We start from the raw sequence: 20,571 nt of genomic DNA, 5'->3' as shown, positions 1-20,571 counted from the left end.
CCCCATGCACCAGTACAGGCACCCAGAGCCTGTACTGGAAAGCAGCTCTGTGGAGAAGGACCTGGGAGTCCTGGTAGATTGCAGGCTGACCATGTCCGGCAATGTGCCCTTGTGGCCAAGAAGGTCAATGGTATCCTGGAGTGCACTAGGAAGAGTGTTGCCAGCAGGTCGAGGGAGGTAATCCTCACCTTCTGCTTATCCCTCGTGAGGTTGCATCTGGAGTCCTATGTCCAGTTCTGGGGTCCCCAATGTAAGGGAAACATGGAGCTACTGGAGTGAGTTCAGCAGAGGGCTATTAAGATAATTAAGGGACTGGAGTATATCTCATATGAGGAAAGGCTGAGAGCTGGGACTGTTCAGTCTGGGGAAGAGAAAGTTGAGGAGGGATCTTATCATTGCATRTAAGTATCTGAAGAGAGGATGTATAAAGTAAGGAGCCAGACTCTTTTCAGTGGTGCCCAGCAATAAGATGAGAGGCAACAGGCACAAACTGAAACATAGGAAATTCCATCTGAACATGAGGAAAATCTTCTTTACTGTGAGGTTAACAGGGCACTGGAACAGGTTACCCAGGGAGGTTGTGGAGTCTCCTTCACTGGAGCCCGCCTGGATGCRATCTTGTCTAATGTGCTCTAATGCGACCCTGCTTGAGCAGGGAGGTTGGACTAGATAATCTCCAGATGTCCCTTCCAACCTCAACCCTTCTGTGATTCTGCAATATTTCCCAAAAAAATGCAACAGGAGAGAGATTATCAAACTAAGCAGCAAGTCAGCTAGGCTCAGGAATAAATTATGTTAATATATGATCATTTCCACAGCAACAGAACTGATGTTGAATGCAAGTTCTGTGGCATGAAAAACGTCAGCAAACTATATTATCTTATCATTGTCCCTATTGGCAGAAGCCCTTTTAGCTAATGATAGAAACTAGCGAGCTTTGTGAGTCTTAGCAGATGATACCAAGCTTTGGATTTATTTCACTCATGCTATGAACCAAGTCCATTATTCTTTTTTACATCCTTCCATTTAGCAATAAGCAGGGCCCCAGACAGCACTCTCTCCAGCAGACATCTCTCCCTACCCCTGTACCTGTGTAACCTGCTAATGTGCAATGGCATCTGACCTAYATCTGCCATCTCCTCCTCTCCATTTTCCTCAGCATCTTCTCTGTCTGTGCATTTAAGAAAGGAARGCTACTTGGCCTCAAAGCTGGGCTGAATGGAATCCTAAACCAGTGCACTTGGAGGTGTGTTTCATCACAGCACTGTTTTAAATGGCAGCCTACCAAAACGTAGCAGCTTTCCCCCTTGTTATTGATGCAAGCCAGCACTGTCTTCAAAGGTACCAAAGAACCTGAGAAACAGAGGAGACAAGCTTGATGCCACCTGAAAAGGTCAGCCCTGTACTTTGCACTTTACCAAGAAATACAAAAATAGTAATTCTAGACAACATAGGAAGATCAAATGAGAAAGAAACTAAAGAATAGAAATCAACCCTTGCAACAGAGATGAATCCTAAGCTCAATGATTTGCTACAGGCTGGTTAACCTTGCCCCAACACCTGGGAAGGTGATGGAGCAACTAATCTTGGAAACTAGACTCTTCTGCCCAGTGACAGGACAAGAGGCAATGGGCATAAGCTGCAATACAGGAAATCCACYTGAACATACAAAAACAATTCTTTACTGTGATAGTGGTTGAACAMTGGAACAAGTTGCCCAMAGAGCTTSTGGAGTCTCCATCCTTTGTGATGCTAAAAATCCAACTGAATATGATTCTGGGCAATCTGCTCTAGGTGACCATGCTCGAGCAGGGGGTTGGACCAGATGATCTCCAGAGGTCCCTTCCAACCCCAACTGTTCTTTGCTTCTGTGACTTAAGCGTTGCAACAAGTAATTCAGTGTGCACTAGGAGAGAGAGAAGGAGCTAAAAGACTGACATTGTAAGCCTAGCAACTGTTGATATTTTCACAAATGGAAGAATCGGGTTCATGTCCCTGCTTCAACAATTATTTAAGTGTTTACACTCATTTGAAATGGCTTCATCAAGAGAAATAGTCTTGATCCACATTACTGAATGGCTTTGTGGCTTCTTAATATCTTGCCACCTGGATCACCTGAGTTCCAGACCTTGCTCTGAATTAGACAGAGCATAGACTTAGAATGAGGTCTCTCACCTGCCCAGTGACTACAAAGAGATGAGCAAATCTGGMTTGTGCCTAATTAACACTTACAGTTAAGAGCTTCATATACTTAATTTCTTCCTAAACATGTACCATGYTGAGAAAGCTAGGGATGGAGAAAACGTAACTCAGAAAGTCAGACCAGCTTAAACCTTCTCAAACATATATGAACTTGTCTGTAGCAGAACTGGGAGTGTACGATGGGAGAAGAAGGATGGAAGTGATCGCTTCTGTTTTCAGAACAGATTGGTAGTTCTTTAATTTATCTTCCTTCTATGGTCAAAAAATACAGTTGTAAAAGTTGCTGAACAAGTACAGAAAGTTCTTCCACTGTGTTTGCCTATCCATCATGTATGAAAGAGAAGTGAAAAGCTGTAAAGCATTAACAAAAAGGAAATCTCCAGGAAAACAAAACACAAAAACAGTTATTCACATCTAAATTTAAACACAGAGAATTGTTGTTGTAATACATCACCATGTATGGGACATCTGTGTGTCATATTTTCAGTTCTTGATGGCTCCACAGTTACAGACCTCATATAGTTTTATTGCCAAACAMTTTCAGATTTCAGCAGCAGGTTTGTTGTGAAAAGAAAACTGATGGATTTATCCTAATACTTCATTCTTTTGTCCAAACTGTATCTTGCCATGATGTTCCTCAAAACAGCCCTAGAAGTGCATTCAAAAGATTTGTGACTATTCTTTGACTATTAATTTGCTTATAYTCTCCTCTGTTTTGGTCCCTTTTTGTTTTAATGAAACCCTCATGTGGCCTCTCTCACACGCAAGAGGAATGTTTTCACTCTGTTTATCACCAATGGCAGTGCTTTTTTGGAACACTTTTTGAGACTCAGGATTCSCATTCAAGAAGGGTTACACTACTCCTGTGAACAGCTCTATAAGCTAACACATAAAACAGGACCATGCCTATACCTTTACAGTACCTTGCTAGTCATCAGTATACCCAAGCTCTACGTCTAATTCTTGTGCTCATCACTGACTGGGACTAAATCATGCAGACTTATGACAGCTTATTTGAGAAATTTTCATAGGAACAAGAGATCTTAGAGGTTGAATCCACCTGCATCTGTAAATTACTTCCAGTGAAATTACTGCCAGTGAACAATACTATAATACATCGCATTTATAAATATTACAACAGGAACGATACTTCATCAGAGCTGTATGGCAGTACATTTCTAACGAAACACATGTTTTCTCTCCTCCATATTTCAGAGAAAGAAAAGGGAATACTCCAATGAGGAAAAAGATTAATTTTAAAAGTTAGTTCTCACTGAATATTTCCAGCTTACATTGCTTTTGAGATAGTTATGAAAGGCTGAAATAAGGATGGGCTTTGAGTAAACCTTRAGGAACAGAGTGTTCTCTAGAAGAGAAGGAAAGTGTAGATTTTAAAATGAATGTATTGAGGCACAATTTTTTCCCTGTTATTTTGCCTATAGGTAATACATTTGTGAGAARAAACACAAAACAAGAAAACAAAAACCTTTGCTTCTAGCTCATCTGCTTTAGCTGTTGCCAAGATAGAGCTTTCTTTACATAGCATTCTTGTCCTCCCAAGAGACAAGAAACAGAAATTTTCCTTAAAAACAGCACTAAGCTAACTAAGCACTAGGCTCCAATATATTGAGCACTACAGCAGGCTCTTATTAATTTCAAATACTGACCCAAGCCTTTTCTATTTTTCAAATACTTATAAAGTAGAAGATTATATTTCAACCATTTCTTCTGGAACAAATCAGCTTCTCTTTTTGAGCTCTTAAAATCTAAATTGTTTTAACAGTCTCTCATTCATAAGAGAATCTTTTACCTGTTTTCCTTTGCTATAATTCTGGATTTCATTTTACAGCTATAATGTTCTTTTATAGTCCCTATAATGCTCTATTTAACCCAAAGATTTGCTAGTTTCGCAGTGGAGTTATGCCCTCCACATTCCAATCTTAATGCTAACATTAAGAGGTGCCCTAGCAGTTTCAGACACTTCCGAGTATCTTGTTTGACTACAGAAGACGGAATCTCTTAGAGGTCCTGTATCATATACCAGCCCCATGCAGACATCTCAGATACCCTGCARTTTCCAAAATGTCCATATTCAAGCCTCCCAAACACCGCCTGGTTGTTGTTCTCTTCCTTATATAGGCTCTGAATATCCATCCATCAGGATTTCTAGTGAGGAGAGAGGCAAAACTTCCCACCACTACACCTGACCAAGCTGTCCATTAACCTCTCAGATTTCTAATTAATTTTCTGTATGTCCCTTCTGCTTCATTAAATTAATCTCTCYGCTTAAATCTTCCAGAGCTTTCTCTCTGTCTGGCTTTTTCTTTCTTTTCTACCCACCTGAACAAATAACTGAAGTAAAGGTTGGAAAGGAAAATAGAACATCACATATTTTTGTACTATAAAAATATATACCTCTTAAACATGGCTCCAAGAGCCCACTGAATCATGTAACAGCCTAGAAGCAAAAGACATAACCCAGCATATCTCAGCTGCCAGCTCTGGCCCCTCAGCTGCTCACTGTGCAGGCTCTGCTCTGTTGGCATTCAGGTTCCCTCCTGCCCCCCAATGAAAATCCCAGCTAATACAAGTCAACTTTTCTCYCTTTATTTTTATTATTTGGATGAGCTGATGTGTCCTGACACATGAAAAAATGATTTCGTCAAAAGCCAATTCCCACAGTGCTTTCAGCAAAATCTCTGGTAGCTGCCTAAGGAAATTTAGTGAACAAGGACCCCCTGTTACTCAGTGCCCAATTCTGCTTTCTTTTTTTGGCATAAATCCAACTGAAAACTTGGATTCTTGGCATTAGAAGCACAAATTAAGGATTTTAAGATAATTCAGGTTGGAAGGGAGTTCAGCATGTCTCTAGTCCAACCTCTTGCTCAACATGGCCTCATCTATCAGGGGATGAGACCAGGTTACTTGGGCTTTATCCAGTTGGATCTTTAAAACCACCAAAGAGGCAAGCAAAGGGTAGAAGGTTGGACTCTGACCTATTTAATACCACCTTGGAATCTAAGCCAGAAACTGTTACAAAGCCCATGCTTTGGGGCTGGTGCACAATTATATGGAATACTATTGTTCAGATTCCCTTCCTCTCTCCTCTTTTAAAAAACAGTAAAGAAAGTTTATGARAATCAAACATAAACAAACTCTAGTTTATTTTTAGTTCAAATAGATTGACATTGAAGGGTTTAGTGGCTGGGGAAATTTTAAAATTCTGCCCCAAATGTTAAAAAATACTATTTCCAYGTTCAGATGAAACATAATTATTTTACTAAACTCTCTGGTCTTTCAGAATGGCAAACTTTGGTGACATCTGCATCATTTTGGAATACATTGTTATTAGAACAGTTTTCAAGGTACTGTTGGCATAAAATCAGAGAATGATCATGGACAGTGACCCAAATACCACCACCAAATCTGGAGTCAATTTAAACTTGCAGTGTTCATAATGAGACTGGCATTTTTTCCATGTACAATTATATTGTGTTCTGTACTTCCTTGTGGTCCCGTTCATATTTTCTTCCTCTTACCAGCTCTCACAGCAGTTCAGCAGCTCTGTTCTGCTATTTTCCATCTCAGTTATAATTACTCTGCCCACAGATAATACCTTTTATCAGAAGAATTGCTGCAGTTGTTGAACAGGATATATAAATAGTTTTGAAAGACAACATCTCCGGTTAACTGGGGATAAAAAGTATGAGATTTTACAGGAAGAGGATAATACTGGAAAGTCTAAATTGAGTCCTTCCCAGATTTTCTCTTAGGATTAATATGTTATGCAAAGTGCCTTGTTGCACTTGATTGGGTTAGTGCTCCTTCCACATCTTTCTTTGGATGACTGCAATAGATACTGTAAGAATCGAGTGGCCTTTCTCTCCCTGCTCAGCAGGAAAACTGAGTAGCCTGTTCTCACCTTAGACTCACCATTACTGAAACAAATCCTTCAACAGAACAATTGTTTTTCCATTTTCTTTAACATAATTGAAGTAAGTGTRCTTAACAATTACTGCAGTATAATGGTTGTCATTCCATGGTGCGCTTCAAAATTACACAAAAAGCGAGTCTCTGAAAATTCCACTTTTAAGAGGCAATAACTCTGCATCTTCAACACGCAGCTGTACTGGAAAGTCAGCTGTAATATCTGAAAAACATTTGGCCACTGAAGGCACATAAAATGAACCAGCRAAATATAAAGTACTAACAAGGATGCTACAGGCTTCTTCTTGGGCTTCAGCTAGGCATCAGATCTTGCCTTCACAAGGCCATTTCTTGTTAAGAATCCCTGAAATAAATGAAATACTAAACTGATGTCTAAGTAATCTTCATCTTGAATGACTATATACCATAAAAACCCATCATGTGGAGTAGAAGGCTGGTGGGGCMTTGGGATGCACAAATCACTGCAGGGGCTGTGCTTACGCTGGTAGCTTCCTTTCACAGCAGTATTGACAAGAAGTCCTGCAAAACCAGAGCAAGTGTCTGTTCCTACTTCTGACATGGGTGTCACTTTCCTCAGTTTACAGCCACCTTTGCTGCATATCTGAAACAGCCACTCTGGGGACTGGAGATGAGCATAATCACAAGAGAACATCATTTGCATCTTTATATTTGCCAAGTTGCATAATGTACTAAAAGAGCAGCTTCTCAGGTTGATCTATGATTGGTATTGTCTCACTCTCTGCCTGTCTCTACCTCTGCTTTCCTGGGCATGCTTTTTGGTTCATGTCTTAAGTACCTGCTCTCTAGGTGGGTGTTTGCTTTTGTTTTAAGCCTGTATCACTGAAATGATGTCCTGGTTCAGGCACCAGGCTCCCAGGCACTACCACAAAATAGGTAATAAGCACTTGTTCCCAGTAAATAGGTAAGGGATAGTTGTTCAGGGAAACAGGAGAGGCAAAAATGGACCCTATGCAATCTCATAAAGATTTTAGTTTCCTGGCAGAGGAAAGAAATCATAAAACCTTACCTGAAGTGGCCTGTATGARCCCTGACATAGAGTAATCAATAGGATTTTCCTTTTTATTTCAGGGAATACAAACAACCTGGAGGCAGGAGTAGCCTTCCTCAATTTCATTTGTCCATGCGCTGTTCTCCAGATGATGCCATTTCATTTTGAATAAATTCCATTCCTCTGATTCAACACAAGTATCCAATAAATGCTGAATTCAATTTATCCAGGAAAAAAAAAAAGGAAATGATATATCCTATAAAAATACAAAGATGATTGTAACTGTAATGGTTTCAGTGTAATGACTCTAGTGGCCTTACTGAGATGCTGKCAGCAAAATCCTATCTTGGCATGTCTGGCATTTTAAAAAGTCAGAAGGAATAAACCAATGAGCTAGTCTCAACCTCTTCTTGTCCTACAGACATGTCTCTTCTTTTAGTTACCTGAAAGCTAAGAAACAGTAATTTATGTACAAGATCATTTAGATGTTGTTTCATTAAGCAAACAAAGGTAGAATAGTAGTAAAAATATTTATATCTCATTTTTTTCATTTAAAAAGTTGTTCTCCASTACTTATCCTGATGCAGTTGAACAAGATCTAAAACAACTAAGAGCTCCCAAACACAAGTTTGTGGATACATCTTCCTGCTGAACAAAACAGTCTGAGCTGGGCATCAAGGTTTTTRATGAGACAAAAGCTTATGTTCTTTTTTTTTTCTTTGGGGAGGTCAAAATTTTTTTGAATAAAWTCGAATTAAATCTTACTTCATCCTGCCAAAAGTTTTCTGGTGGATGAGAAGAACACTTGCACTGCTCAGAGAAATGCACTTCTCCCAMGAAGCAGAACATCCAGAGTCTGTGATACAGCAGGATAGTAGTTCTTTGCACTAGCTCCAATGATAAAGCAAGACACTGGTGAATTATCCCTGCCAAGAGAAAATGCATGTATATACATAACTCTTAACTATACCCGAGAAGATACGCATTTTTTCTCTGCACAGTGCTGCTATACATGATCACAGTAAGTGGATGCCCAGAGGTGTCTGCACTGCACTCTATGTCTCTGTGAGGGCAGGCACAATTTTAAATTCCTCCGAGCAGCTTCAGCAGTACTCCCTTGCTCTGGGGAGAGATTTGGCAACAGATTGCATCAGCCGCTGAAATCTGGGGCTGTGCTGAARTCTAAGAACCACAGGCAGGATTACTTCCATGGCTATGAATGCRTTAGGGTTTTGTTAGAACGGATGTTCTTTTCTTAATTCAAATTTCCTAGTCAGAAATATGTGAGCAGGTACCCAGCAGCACTTACATGGTAACTGTAACATAACAGGTACATGGTAGATTTATTTTTATATAAACCAGAACACCAAGACCTGTAAAACACAGGCTCTCTATCTCAGATACATCCCAGCCACACCACGGACTCTGCACATTTGCTGGAGAAAGAAAATGAATGGTTGACTGGACTTCCAGAGTCCAGAGAAACAGAATTTTAGGTCTAAAAATAGAAAAACACAAACATGGAGGTCTCAGATCTACTGGCTTAACTGTGAGGGATAGGAGGACACTTACAGAAGACTCACTGCTGGATTGTGATCCCAAAAAGTAAAGAAAACTGAAAAGGGTTTATGGCTGCATGAAATGCTGATTAACTAGGCAGGTTCACGACATTAGCAGCAGCTGCTAAGTGCTCACGCCCAAGATACATGACAGAATTGTAACTGCATGGCTGCTCTGCCTGTCATGTGGATTTGAGCTGTGCCAACCCTGGCTGATGGCATAAGAAAGGCTATTTATTGTATGCGAGGATAATTTAGACCTGGAATGATGGAGGTCTGCAGTGACTCACTTCAGTCCTAAGATCCCAGCTGATATCATCAGTGATAACTCAACCAACGCATATTAGGATGTGGCTATGATTTACGAAGTAGGAGAGAGTCTAAACTAGCAAACTCTGAAATATTACACCATGCTTGTAATTCCAGTACATTTGCAGTCTGGAACATGGTTGCAGGCGAAGTCTTGGCTCAGGGATTTTTTACGCAATTTATTGTCAGTTAACACAAACTTCTGATGACTGATTTGGGTCCTGAGAAAAAAAAATAGTATAAACAAACACTTAAGTAAATACTTCCCCCCCTGCCTTGCCCCAGGCTTAACTTAAGCCAAATCTCTCTCTTTTCCCCTTTCCAGTCTCAAATACCCTTGGTTTTGCCACAGGTTACCCTCAGGCCATCCTGATTCCTTTGGTGAGATATCAGATTGCGCAGGAACTTGGGGTCATATGATAATGATTTCTGTGYGTATCCGTTTCTTTCTGCTACTCAGTACTTCCTAATGGTATTCCTCTGCTTGTCTGGGCTTCTTGGTGTCCCTGCTCCAGCATGGGTCCTCCACCGGTCACCATCCCTTCAGTTTACCTGCTCCAGCATGGGTCTTTCATGGGCAGCAGTCCTTTCAGGGCTGCCCTCATCTCAGTGTGAGCCCCCAAAGCCCACCGTGTCTTCAGGGGGTGTCCCTCCCTTGACACAGAGAGCCTCCTTCCAAAAGCATGTCTCCAGCTGTTTCCAACAGTATGCCTTCAGCAGCACATTTCATGAACACTTCCAGTCTCTCATGGCTTCCACTCCTTCTTAAAGCACCATGGACTCCCCACCAAGCTGCAGTGTTGGTGGGTGATGGGCTGCTCACATCAGTCAGAGCCAGCTGGAAATGGTTGTGACTGGTTGCCTTAAAGGTCTCCACTGCAGCTCCCTGCCACTTAAACCCTGCAATTTATGCCCAATACATTCCATGCCTCACCTCTGTGATGTGCATATTTCACAACTCTCTTAATAYACATCCATTATAAACTCTGCTTGCAACAGCCTCACAGCCTTAATGCACATTCTTCATAAACWCTATCTGTAGCCCCCTGCAGACCAGATTTTAGGGGTTAACATCATAATAATGGCTGCCTACAATTATTGAAATTCTACTTTTTGACCCTGCAAAMCGCATCACATGGGTTAACATACATGGTATGTTTGAACATATAGCTATTACAGACTCCATACCCTGCTCTATGCACTAAATTATCAGGGTCAATATTACAGCAATCTCAGCATATACTTATCACAAACTTCACACCTTGTTCCTGCAAAACACGTAACCACGGAGGACACAACAGCTGAATATATGCACTACAAACTCCATCTCCTGTGGATTAGATTATCAGAGTTAAAATTGTAGCAGTCTAAATGCCTGTTACATAGTTCAAGCCTTGTCTCTTTAAAATAGGTAACCAARACCACCATAACAGTTTAAGCTATTTACTATACTTTAGCATATGACCAAACAATTAGCCAGGATAAGCAAAGACTAACATCACTTTTGGAGGTACCAGTAGATTCATGAGTCCAGTAGTAGCTGGGCTTCAGCCACACTCTGCTAACAATTCTCTGACTCTTCCTTTGCACTTGCATTCTTCAACTCACAACCCTAGATCTGTTCGGCTTTCTATCCCACCTCATCATAGCCTCCCCCTTTTCCTTCAAGAACATCCAGAAGTCCTAGCATGTAAGACTATARCATGGAGACTTTTCATGCCCCCCCCCCCCGACACGTTTTCTGAAGTTGATCACACTACTGGACTCTTGGCATTATTCTTTGCTATGCTGCTAACMTCATGCCTGTCTTCTGGCATGCTCCCCGAGAATGATATATAGAGGCTACTCCTGGATCAACCGGATGTCCCACCAGTTTATCAGGTGTTACGGCAGGGCGTAAGTAACTGTGCCTAGCTGTCAGAGTGTTTGTAAGTAGCTTAAGACCCAAACTCCCCAGAGCTTGGCCCTCCCAAGCCACAAACTTTAACTTGCTTGCTGTGGCCCCCCAGCACTTCCATAGCCACTGCCAGGCCATTTCCCTGGGGCGGCAGCTTTAAATGCACCGTGTTTCTGTAATCTGGTCTTAGCAAAGGCCTGCGGAGTGGCCACACTGGGGAAGCGGCAGGTCTGCTTAGCTACCATAGGCAGGGYTGCCTGAAGGGACTGCTGTATTTCCCCATCAGACAGCTCAGCTTCCTGCCCCCTGGCGTCAGGGAACCCCTCCAAAGCAGTCACGCTGGGCTCCCTGGCTGCTCCCACAGCAGCCCCACTGGCTCAGCATGCTGCTTGCAATTTGACCACTTCAGTGCTGCTAGCTGCTGACCAGGGGCCTCCCTTTTGCCCTTGTTAACACCTCTCTTAGCAGGCCATTGCTCTGACARAGCCCATCAGCCCAGCTCCCTAACTCGGCTAAGCTATCTGGGTCTCTGCACAGCCCCAGCGAAGCAGCTCGCCCTCCTCCAGCCCCAGCCCCGCTGCAGCTCCCGTGCTGCCAACAGCGTCCCTTCAGCAGTGCATCCCCACGAGCRTCTCCAGCCCCTCGCGGCTGCCGCACGCTCCCCGCGGTGCTGCAGCGCCCCGCACGCAGGGCTGCTCACACCGGCCGGAGCCGGCTGCGACCGGCTGCGACCGGCGCAGGGCAGGTCCCGGCTGCTGCCCGCCCGGGGTGCCGGCAGCCCCCGCGCCCCCGCTCTGCCTTTACTGTCAACATTAGTACATTAAAAAAGCATTTTGGAACAACAGAAAAGACTGTCAAGGTTTTCATGTCCTCGTGAAGGAGGAGGTAACTAATAGTAGGTGAGGTGAATGCCAGACATRTCAGTCTGCAACAGGAGTCACCTCTCCTTCGTAAGGATTGCTTCAGCTGGGCAGCATCTAAAGCAAAACTGTCGCACAGACTCTTTTCAAAAGCCCAGTTTTACATGTTAGGCCTACCTTGCACTGCACAGAAAGTATTTATAGAGCATGTGTAAACAGGTCACCTGCAGTGTCACTGAATTTTGATAATAAGCGACTGGCAGTGACACATCACTCCCTTTTCTATATCATGYCGGTGGGAATCATAATTTATTCTGTAAGCTCATGGTTTAAAMGAGTTTCTTGTGCTACTGCGAAGAGCATCGAACAATATTTAAATACATTGCTTAAGMTGGTCAGGAAATACTCCTTGGCGCGTTTTACCTTGTTCACTGCAGCGCTTCTGCCAGTGCTTTTGAGAAGCGCTGGGGCTAAGCAGCAAGGAGGCCGGTCGCYGGGAGCACCACCGCGGTGCGCCGGCTCACATCCTGACTGCGCCGCTGCACGCTGCTCCCATACCGCAGTAACAACATAGGGGAACAATACCTGAAAGTGTTGTCTTTCTAGGGCTTTCTGCTCAAAAACAATAATCTAAAAGAGATGAATTGTAGGGAAAATATCATAAATCACTGGCCATTTTCTGAGCTATTTTTTGTAAAATTAATGTCTGACTATTGTTTTTCTGTTAGTCATAATTATGAGGGAAAGGCATAGAAATTGCCAGCTATGTCATAACCTTTATGACCACTCTTTGAATTAATAAYGAATGGCTTATTAAATATGTGCATACATCCAACCCCAAAGCATAAAATAAAGCAATTTTATATCTTACTGCTAGTTCACAGCCTGTTACCAGCAGAAGAAACAACTTCTCTTAACTGCATCTTCCCTACAGAACTTTTATTCTCAAATGTCTGTTTTTGATCATCCCTCAGTATTTTGCTCCCTGTGTGTACTTACAGTGCAAAGGGCCAGCAGACACAGAAGGAGAGAATTTAAACAGCAGTTTGCAATTTGATTCACATCTGGAAGATAATGAAAGATAAGGAGGTGATAAGAACTGCCAATATGAGCTCCTCAAGAGTAAAATTGTGTCAAACTCTTCCAATATGGCCTAATAGATAAAGCAGAAGCAATTGATGAGGCCTATCTGGGTGCCAGTGTGGCTTTTGGTATTGTCCTATATTCCAGTGTGCTGAAATATGAACAAGTAAAATCACAGAAAAATACATTAGCTGTAGCTGCTAGGCCTGAAAGAGTACAGACAAAGATAAGATCTCTATCCAAGTCATTTACACCCTATAATAATTAGTCACAACTGGCAGATGAAAAGAGGATATACATTAGATTATTGCTAATGTTAAACAGCAAGCACTGAGAGTGGTCCCATACAGAACAAATAAATCCATGTGCACTAGATCTAAAACCTTCAGACAATGATGTCACCAAAATCATAGATCACTAGAGGTGCCTCTACAGTGTGTAACGCTGTATAATATGTAGGCTCTACTAACCCATTCTCCAGAYGCTTGTTGAAAACAGAGATCAAAGGATGCTGGTGTCTTAAGATTGAGGTGGTTCTAGTAGTGATGAGCTTAACAAAGAGGCAGGAAAGGTAGTAGAGGTTGGAGACTATACTGCTGTTAGAGATAGGCTTGAAAAGTTCTATTTTTGAAAGGATGAACTTGGAGAATGAAAATGTTTTGATTTCTGCCCAGATTATGCAAATACTGTCCTCTGGCTGCTCAAGTTATGAAGAACTGGAAATGCATATTGCTGATGTTTTGTTTTGTGCTCATTAATTAAATTGGCTTATCTTTCAGGATTTTCAGTGCCCCTTGCTCATTTTATTCAGTTGACCTGTCCTGCCTGACACATATGTTATAAATTCTGCTGGACAGGGACGGTCCCCTTTGTTACTGCCTTTCCTGTACTTAGTGCAAAGTGGTCTTGATCCTTGCCTTTGATTCTCATGCACTACAGTGCTTAATGAAAAATAAATACACAAAATATGACCACCATTTTTCAGTATCTGTATTTTCAGTATTTTTCTGCATYCAACAGCTGAATGTCTACGTACATACCCAGCATTGACATGTCTCAACCAGCAAATGCAGTAACCAGAACACAGATGAGAACTCCATCCTTCCAGAAATAACAAATGTGTCCTCTTTTACTGCCAATTTACCAGCTGGATCAGACAAACGTCTTAATTAAAAATACATCTGAAAGGCTTCCAATCAAAACATAACATAAACAGTAATTTATGAAAAAAGGCAAACAGTATTTCTGTCACTTAGTCCAGACAGCTGTGTATACAGATCTGATAAGACAAGCTCGTACTTGGATAATATCTGAGCACGTATCACCTCACAACATAGCAACAACAACCACAGTTAACATTTTAAAGATAACACCCTTACATTGGACACACAGCTTCTGTTTCATCTTATTAACGCTTAAACACATATCTAACATTTCTGCCCTTAAATAGCTTCCTGTAAGACCTTAAGCTGTTCTGACCCGTGCAGTTAATTAGAGGGTAGTGCCAGGTTTTCAGATTGTGCTCTTGCAGACAAATTAGCCCACTGCAACTTGACTTCAGGCAGGTCTTTGCTTACATGATGGCCACCATCTTTACCAACCCACCCACYGTGGAGCTTATTAAAACTAAATGCCCTTACCAAGATTATACCATTTGTCTCCTCTATTAATTGCCTGCAGAAGGAGATTGTAGTGCAGATACAGAAGTACACAGGTGATTTCAGTGAGAAGTCGAGAAAGCTGCACTGCTTATTAATACAGGTTCTTCTGCAGATTTCTTAGTGCAGACTAGAGCTGTAAACTAAATGGCTGCTTTGATAGTCATAACGTTTTGAGGAAAAAAGAGATAGTGTTCTGTGAGGAAGAAACAGCATTGAATTCTACCAAATTCTTGCTTTACAAGACAGCATGTGAAATGTTGAGTGACATGCCACAAATGCATCACCTTACAAATAGCAACAGAGGGACTCAAAAGTTACAGTAGTCTTTTAGGAGACTCTGTTGATACAGAGAGAAAAGAAAATAACTATCAACCAAAAAAAAAGATAAAAAAAAACAAAAAAAAAAAACAAAAAAAAAACTTGCTGTAGCTTGATTCTAGGGAATAAAGACTTGTAAATATTCGTGTCTGCTCTTGCTTCAACACTTTGTTTCACCCCGTGAAACTGGTCTGCACAGTCCGTATCAGTTCACTCTGTCAAACCCTCTGCAAGCATACAAGGTGTCTACGAGACAGCAAACCATGGAATTGTAAACCTCTTCAAAGTCACACTTTTTGAGGTGGCTTTTCTTATTTTATCTTCTGCAGCAGTAAGCTAGATGCAGCAATCTCTTTTCATCCTATTTTCTCTCTGCACAGAAATGGTTTCCATCGCAACAGAAAACGTTACTCAACTTTACAACATTATGACCACCCAGGAGCTCAGAATCAATCCGGCAGATTTCAACAATACTTCAGGAGTGCATCAACCGAATGGATCTGGATGCATCAATTCAGATGCATGGAACTGGCTATACACTTTTCAGCCTGGTTTCCTCTGGTTTATATTTATTCTGGGAGCAATAGAAAATGGCTTTGTTCTCAGTGTCCTTTGTTTCCACAAGAGTCGCTGCACCGTGGCTGAAATTTACTTATCAAACATGGTACTTGCTGACCTAATGTTAGTCTGTGTCTTGCCTTTCTGGGCCATTAATATTTCTAATAAGTTTGAATGGCCTTTTGGCCTATTCCTCTGTAAAGCTGTCAACACAATTAGTTACATGAATTTTTATTCTAGCATTTATTTTCTGACACTAGTAAGCATCGACCGCTATCTGGCCTTGGTGAAAACCATGTCTCTTGGACGGATGCGACGAACTGCCTGTGCAAAATGGAATAGCTTCGTAGTCTGGATGTGTGCATTGCTCATATGTTTGCCTACAATAATGTTCCGAAATTTACGGTATTTCAAAGAATACAACATCACAGCCTGTTCTCTTGAGTATCCAAGCACCTACTGGCACCCTGCAAACAACTTCTTGCTTAATATTGTGGGCTTTGTGATCCCACTCTGTGTAATTACCTATTGCACCATTCAAATCATCAAAGCCTTACGAAGTAATGAGTTACAAAAACTCAAGTTAATCCAGACAGAGAGAAGAGCCACCGTGCTGGTCCTTGCTGTGCTTTTGGTGTTTATCATTTGCTGGCTTCCATTCCAGATCAGCACTTTCATTGAGACAGTCTCTTACCTCACAGACACTTTCCAATGCCTTGAAGACATCAATGAAATAGTGACCCAGATTGCAACATACTGCTCCTTTAGCAACAGCTGCTTGAACCCGGTCCTGTATGTTATTGTAGGGAAGCACTTCCAGAGAAAGGCTGTGGAATTCTGTAAGAACTTACTCCCAAAAAGGTGCAGAAAATCACAATCTGTGCAAAAAGAAAACTCCCTGGACACTTTAAGAACTTCGATTTCCAGTGAATGCCCAAGGAAAAAGTCTGTTTTCCCGTTATCACAATAGCACACTGTTCATTACAGAAAAAAAACTTCTAACATTTGAGCCTCTACTAATATCCATCTGCTATGGGTCCTCAGCATAAATGTGTGATAGTATTCTTCATTTGTGAGGAACCAATGGTTTGATCTTAATGCAAACTCCATTTAGTCACCTGCTTCTACTGCTGTTGGACATGTGTTGTGGTTGCAACATACATTGTGGCATATTTACATTTTCATGACTGAATTATACTAGCTGGCTTCATTATTTGAAATGTTTGTATTTCTAATGAATATAAGTGCCTGAATGCACATACAGTTCTCTGAATAGAGTCCCAGGATAGGAGCTATTGTCAGGATTGTGTGACTACTTATGGTACTCATATATTTTTGATAGGAGAGACTCACAGTTAAATAAGTTTCTGGGAATCCTGTAGGGATGTTATTCAAATTAATTTTTAGGAGTTGCCATCTTCCATACCATTTTCCTTCTTTGCTCAGTCATCCAGAACAATTTTATTTGATTAACAAACTGTGCTGTTTTGCAACTGCTCTACCTCTGCTAAGCAGAGGTTTGTGTCAGCTTTTATGTTAGGAGCTTAATAAAGGTAGTGGAAGGAAGGCTGCAGCCAGCTTCCTAAAGGTAGCTGAGTTTTCTTTGTAGCRGGAGAGTGTTTACCCCTTCTGCAAAGTTGCTGCATTTACTATGAAGAGCTCCCTTTGGGTGAGCGACTGTTGCTTACATACATATATACATACACTTCAGTTCAGAGAGCTTCAGCTTTAATACTCACAAACTGTAATTAATGTTAGTAGTGTTATTTAATGGAAACATAAATGCTCAGCATGACTGGTATAATCTCACACGAAGAAGAAACTGAGGATATGAAGGAAAGCATTATCTATCTGCCATAGAAATTTAACTGAAGAGAGTCTTCAGACTCTCTCATATTCACTTAGTTTTCTCTGTAGAATGAATTTGAGTGATAGTAATATAAAATACTTATTCAAAAATAAGACTGGAATTATAAACTAAATTATTTCTACACAGAAGATAAACTGATAGTGTATCAAATTGTCAAAATGCATTTTTACTTCTAGGAATCTTGTTTTAAACCTGACTTGGAGATGGTCTAACAGCTACTGAAATTAACAGGGCTTTTTCTTTCTTTTCAAGGCACTAAAGGCTAGAGACTTAACATTCCCAAGAGAAAAAGAGTTTGATGACATAATTAAACTATGACTGCTGTTATGAGTAGTCTTTATCCATCAGAATGGAATAGTAAATCTATGGGAAAGTTGTATTAAACCTTAAAATATTTAAACCAAGAAAATATTTGAGAAGTGTGCAAATTTGCTGTGAAAACCATAGAATTTAGATGATTGTAGATGATTTATAGTCAATTTCTATAGATCTTCTTTAATAATCCAATATAATTCTCTGTCATAAATACTTCTTTGTTCATTCACTATGTTGTCCAAAGTACGTATAATAAAATACATCGAGGCTTTCTGTTTTCTCCAGTGTTACCAGTGTTGTCTTATGCATGAACATACTGTTCACACAACCTTTAAATGAAAGGAATTCCATATGGTAGCTATTCAATCAATGGAAAAAAATGTTGAGTGTTTGGTACTGAGGAGTAAAATATTTAAGTGTTATCACATATCAAGAATATGACATTAATTTAAATCATGTAAATATAGAGAGACACATTATTTTGCTGTATGGCAAGTATTTACAATAGAAAATAAACAACTTTAACAAAYGAAATTTGTTGGCATTTTCTTCTTTAGCATGCATCCTATCTCTCTGGAATGATTGATCTGAAAGGCAACTGGTGCAGATAATTTCTTTCACTTCCTGTTGTACCATAGGAAAGTGAACTGAAGCAATAGAATTGTGTTTGTTGTGGACAGGACGTTACTCTTCCTTAGTCAGGAGGTCTGTGGAAAAGTCAGAAACTCAATTCAAGTCTTCCAAATCCCCAAACATTACTATAGCCATTGGATCATTCTTTCTTTCCATTTTTCCATCAGCACATTGTGGGTTTCTGGCCTATACTGGCACCTTCTGTATTTTTCTGTTTCTACCTCCATAAAATGTGGTGGATAAGGCTTGATTATTATTGCACTGTGATACTACCACGATCAGTTCATTACAAATTGAAAATCATTTCATTAGAGTTTAACCTCTTCTTAGCAAACTTGGTCTACAGCAGATGCAAAGAAATCTAGTCAGGCTAAACAAAGAATTTTATATCATAAGGTTGCATCAAAAAAAATTTTTGCCAGCTTCCAGAACAAAGAGTTTGTCATAGGAAATAAGTGGGTTGATTTAGAGACCAACTTAATAAGGGAGATCATTCTGTTAAATTCATGTTGTCCCCAAAAGATAATTTGTTTAGATCACTAAAGGTTCCAGTTTATGCTAAGAAGAGTAAGATTTTTAACGGTTGAATTATTGGACTGAGAACCAGAACTCCTGAGATGTTTTTGATTTCTACCATTTGTCTACTATCTAATGTGTTATGTTTGTCTTAATCAATCTATTTGGTTAATCTTTCTTATCTGAGAGGCCCAGTGAGTATTTGTAAATCCCTATGCACCCTTAGAGAGTGTGTATTTTTTACAGGAAAGTCAACACAGACAGGATGACTGAAGATCATATAAGCTTAAAACTTGAACTAATGTGTTATGAATATCCCAGGTTGAAGGCACCAATAGACAGATGCATTTTAGTTACATATACACAGGAAAACCCTTTTAACTATTGACTGTAATACAGATACTTTTAAACTTGATCCTTCACTTTCCTTTCATCTATGCAAAGTGTAAAACATTACCAAATCATTCTATGATTTTCATGGGTTTAAATGAAGACCCAAGTTCACAGCATCACAACATATTTGAGGTTGGAAGGGAACTCTGAAGATCATCTGGTCCAACCCCCCCACACTYCAGCAGGGTCACCTAGAAGAGGTTGCCCAGGATCACGTCCAGTGGGTTTTGAATATCTCCAGAGAAGGAGAYTCCACAACCTCTCTGGGCAACCTGTTCCAGTGCTCTGTCACTCTCACAGTGAAGAAGTTCTTCCTCATGCTCAGGCAGGACTTCCTGTGGTTCAGTTTGTGCCCCTTGCCTTTTGTCCTKTTCCACGGCACTACTGAAACTACTGAAAAGAGTTCAAATTAGCCATTTGTGAGGCTCTATAATGCTTTACCAATCATTTTCACTAGTAATTATTTCTCTTTTTCTGCTCAGAGAAGGCCATGCAATGTGATGATCTAAATGCTAGATAAGAATATCACAAAAATGTTGTGTCCAAATGTGTATGAAGCACTGTAAACATCATTRGTCTTTCTGAAACATGCTTGGCAAAGAGCACATAGCAGCAAGCAGAACATGAAATATGGCCTCGTCTTGAAACAGAAGAGAGATGCATTTGAGCAAAACCTCCAACAAATGTAAATAATTTAATAGGTCAGGATAACAGCTGCTGGTAAAACCATGCTGCAGGCACTTTGGGGTGCAATGCAGTGTTGTGTGTGTGTTTTTCTTAACAGTGCATCGGGGAGGTCTCCCCCAACTAGATACGTGTTGCTGCAGTRATTGACTTTGAATAAAAGCTCTGAATAGTCCTCATGCTTGTATACCCATGGAGGATAGAGAAGAGCACTGTTCTTTYGAGAAGGTCAGGTAGAAGAAACTTGGCAAGAGTGTCCGACTGAGCTATGGAGGCAGAGCAGCTTCAGGGACGCCTGCTAATCCAACTGTCATAATGAAGAAGTGTTTTCATGTGTTCAAATGGAGTTTCCTTTATTTCAGTTTCTGCCTATTACCTGTCGTCCTGTCACTGGGCACCACTGAGAAGAATTTGGCCGCATCATCTTTACATGCTCCAATTAGATATTTATAAACACTGATAAACTGCAAAGAAATAGTTAATTAAACACATTCTTTTGTGAAGTTAAAGCTCATTATATAGACTTGTTCTAAGATCTTTATGAGTCAGGAGCTCTAACTGAACCTGTTCATTTCACAGTCTCTCCCAAATGAATAATTCCCCATTTTGAATATCTCTGCACTTCTGAAAAAAGTTCTGAAGATGGCAATAAAAAATGGAAAAGGGGAGATTATTTTTACAGAGAGAAGGAGGGATTTGTTGTACAAATCAACACTGATCCCATTTTGAAGAGATGAATTTCATAAGACTGTATTT

General features: G+C 40.6%; 2 protein-coding genes across 4 annotated transcripts in view; both read left to right on the top strand.

Moving 5' to 3' along the window:
• Positions 1 to 18,094, top strand: part of BDKRB2 (bradykinin receptor B2) — a 31,105-nt gene extending 13,011 nt beyond the window's left edge. For both annotated transcript variants that reach the window (XM_085317485.1, XM_085317484.1), the window contains exon 2: positions 15,227 to 18,094. In XM_085317485.1, the coding sequence (XP_085173611.1) occupies positions 15,229 to 16,374 (1,146 nt within the window). In that variant the 5' untranslated portion in view covers positions 15,227 to 15,228 and the 3' untranslated portion in view covers positions 16,375 to 18,094. The remainder of the gene's footprint in view (positions 1 to 15,226) is intronic.
• The window catches only part of BDKRB1 (bradykinin receptor B1), a 33,963-nt gene that overhangs the window by 7,308 nt on the left and 6,084 nt on the right, over positions 1 to 20,571 (top strand). The gene's annotated exons all lie outside the window — the stretch shown is intronic.

This window comes from Rhea americana, unplaced genomic scaffold (genome assembly GCF_003343005.1).
Source record: "Rhea americana isolate MKP2758 unplaced genomic scaffold, rheAme1 scaffold_5, whole genome shotgun sequence".
Lineage (NCBI taxonomy): Eukaryota > Metazoa > Chordata > Aves > Rheiformes > Rheidae > Rhea > Rhea americana.
This window is presented reverse-complemented; position numbering and strand designations above follow the sequence as displayed.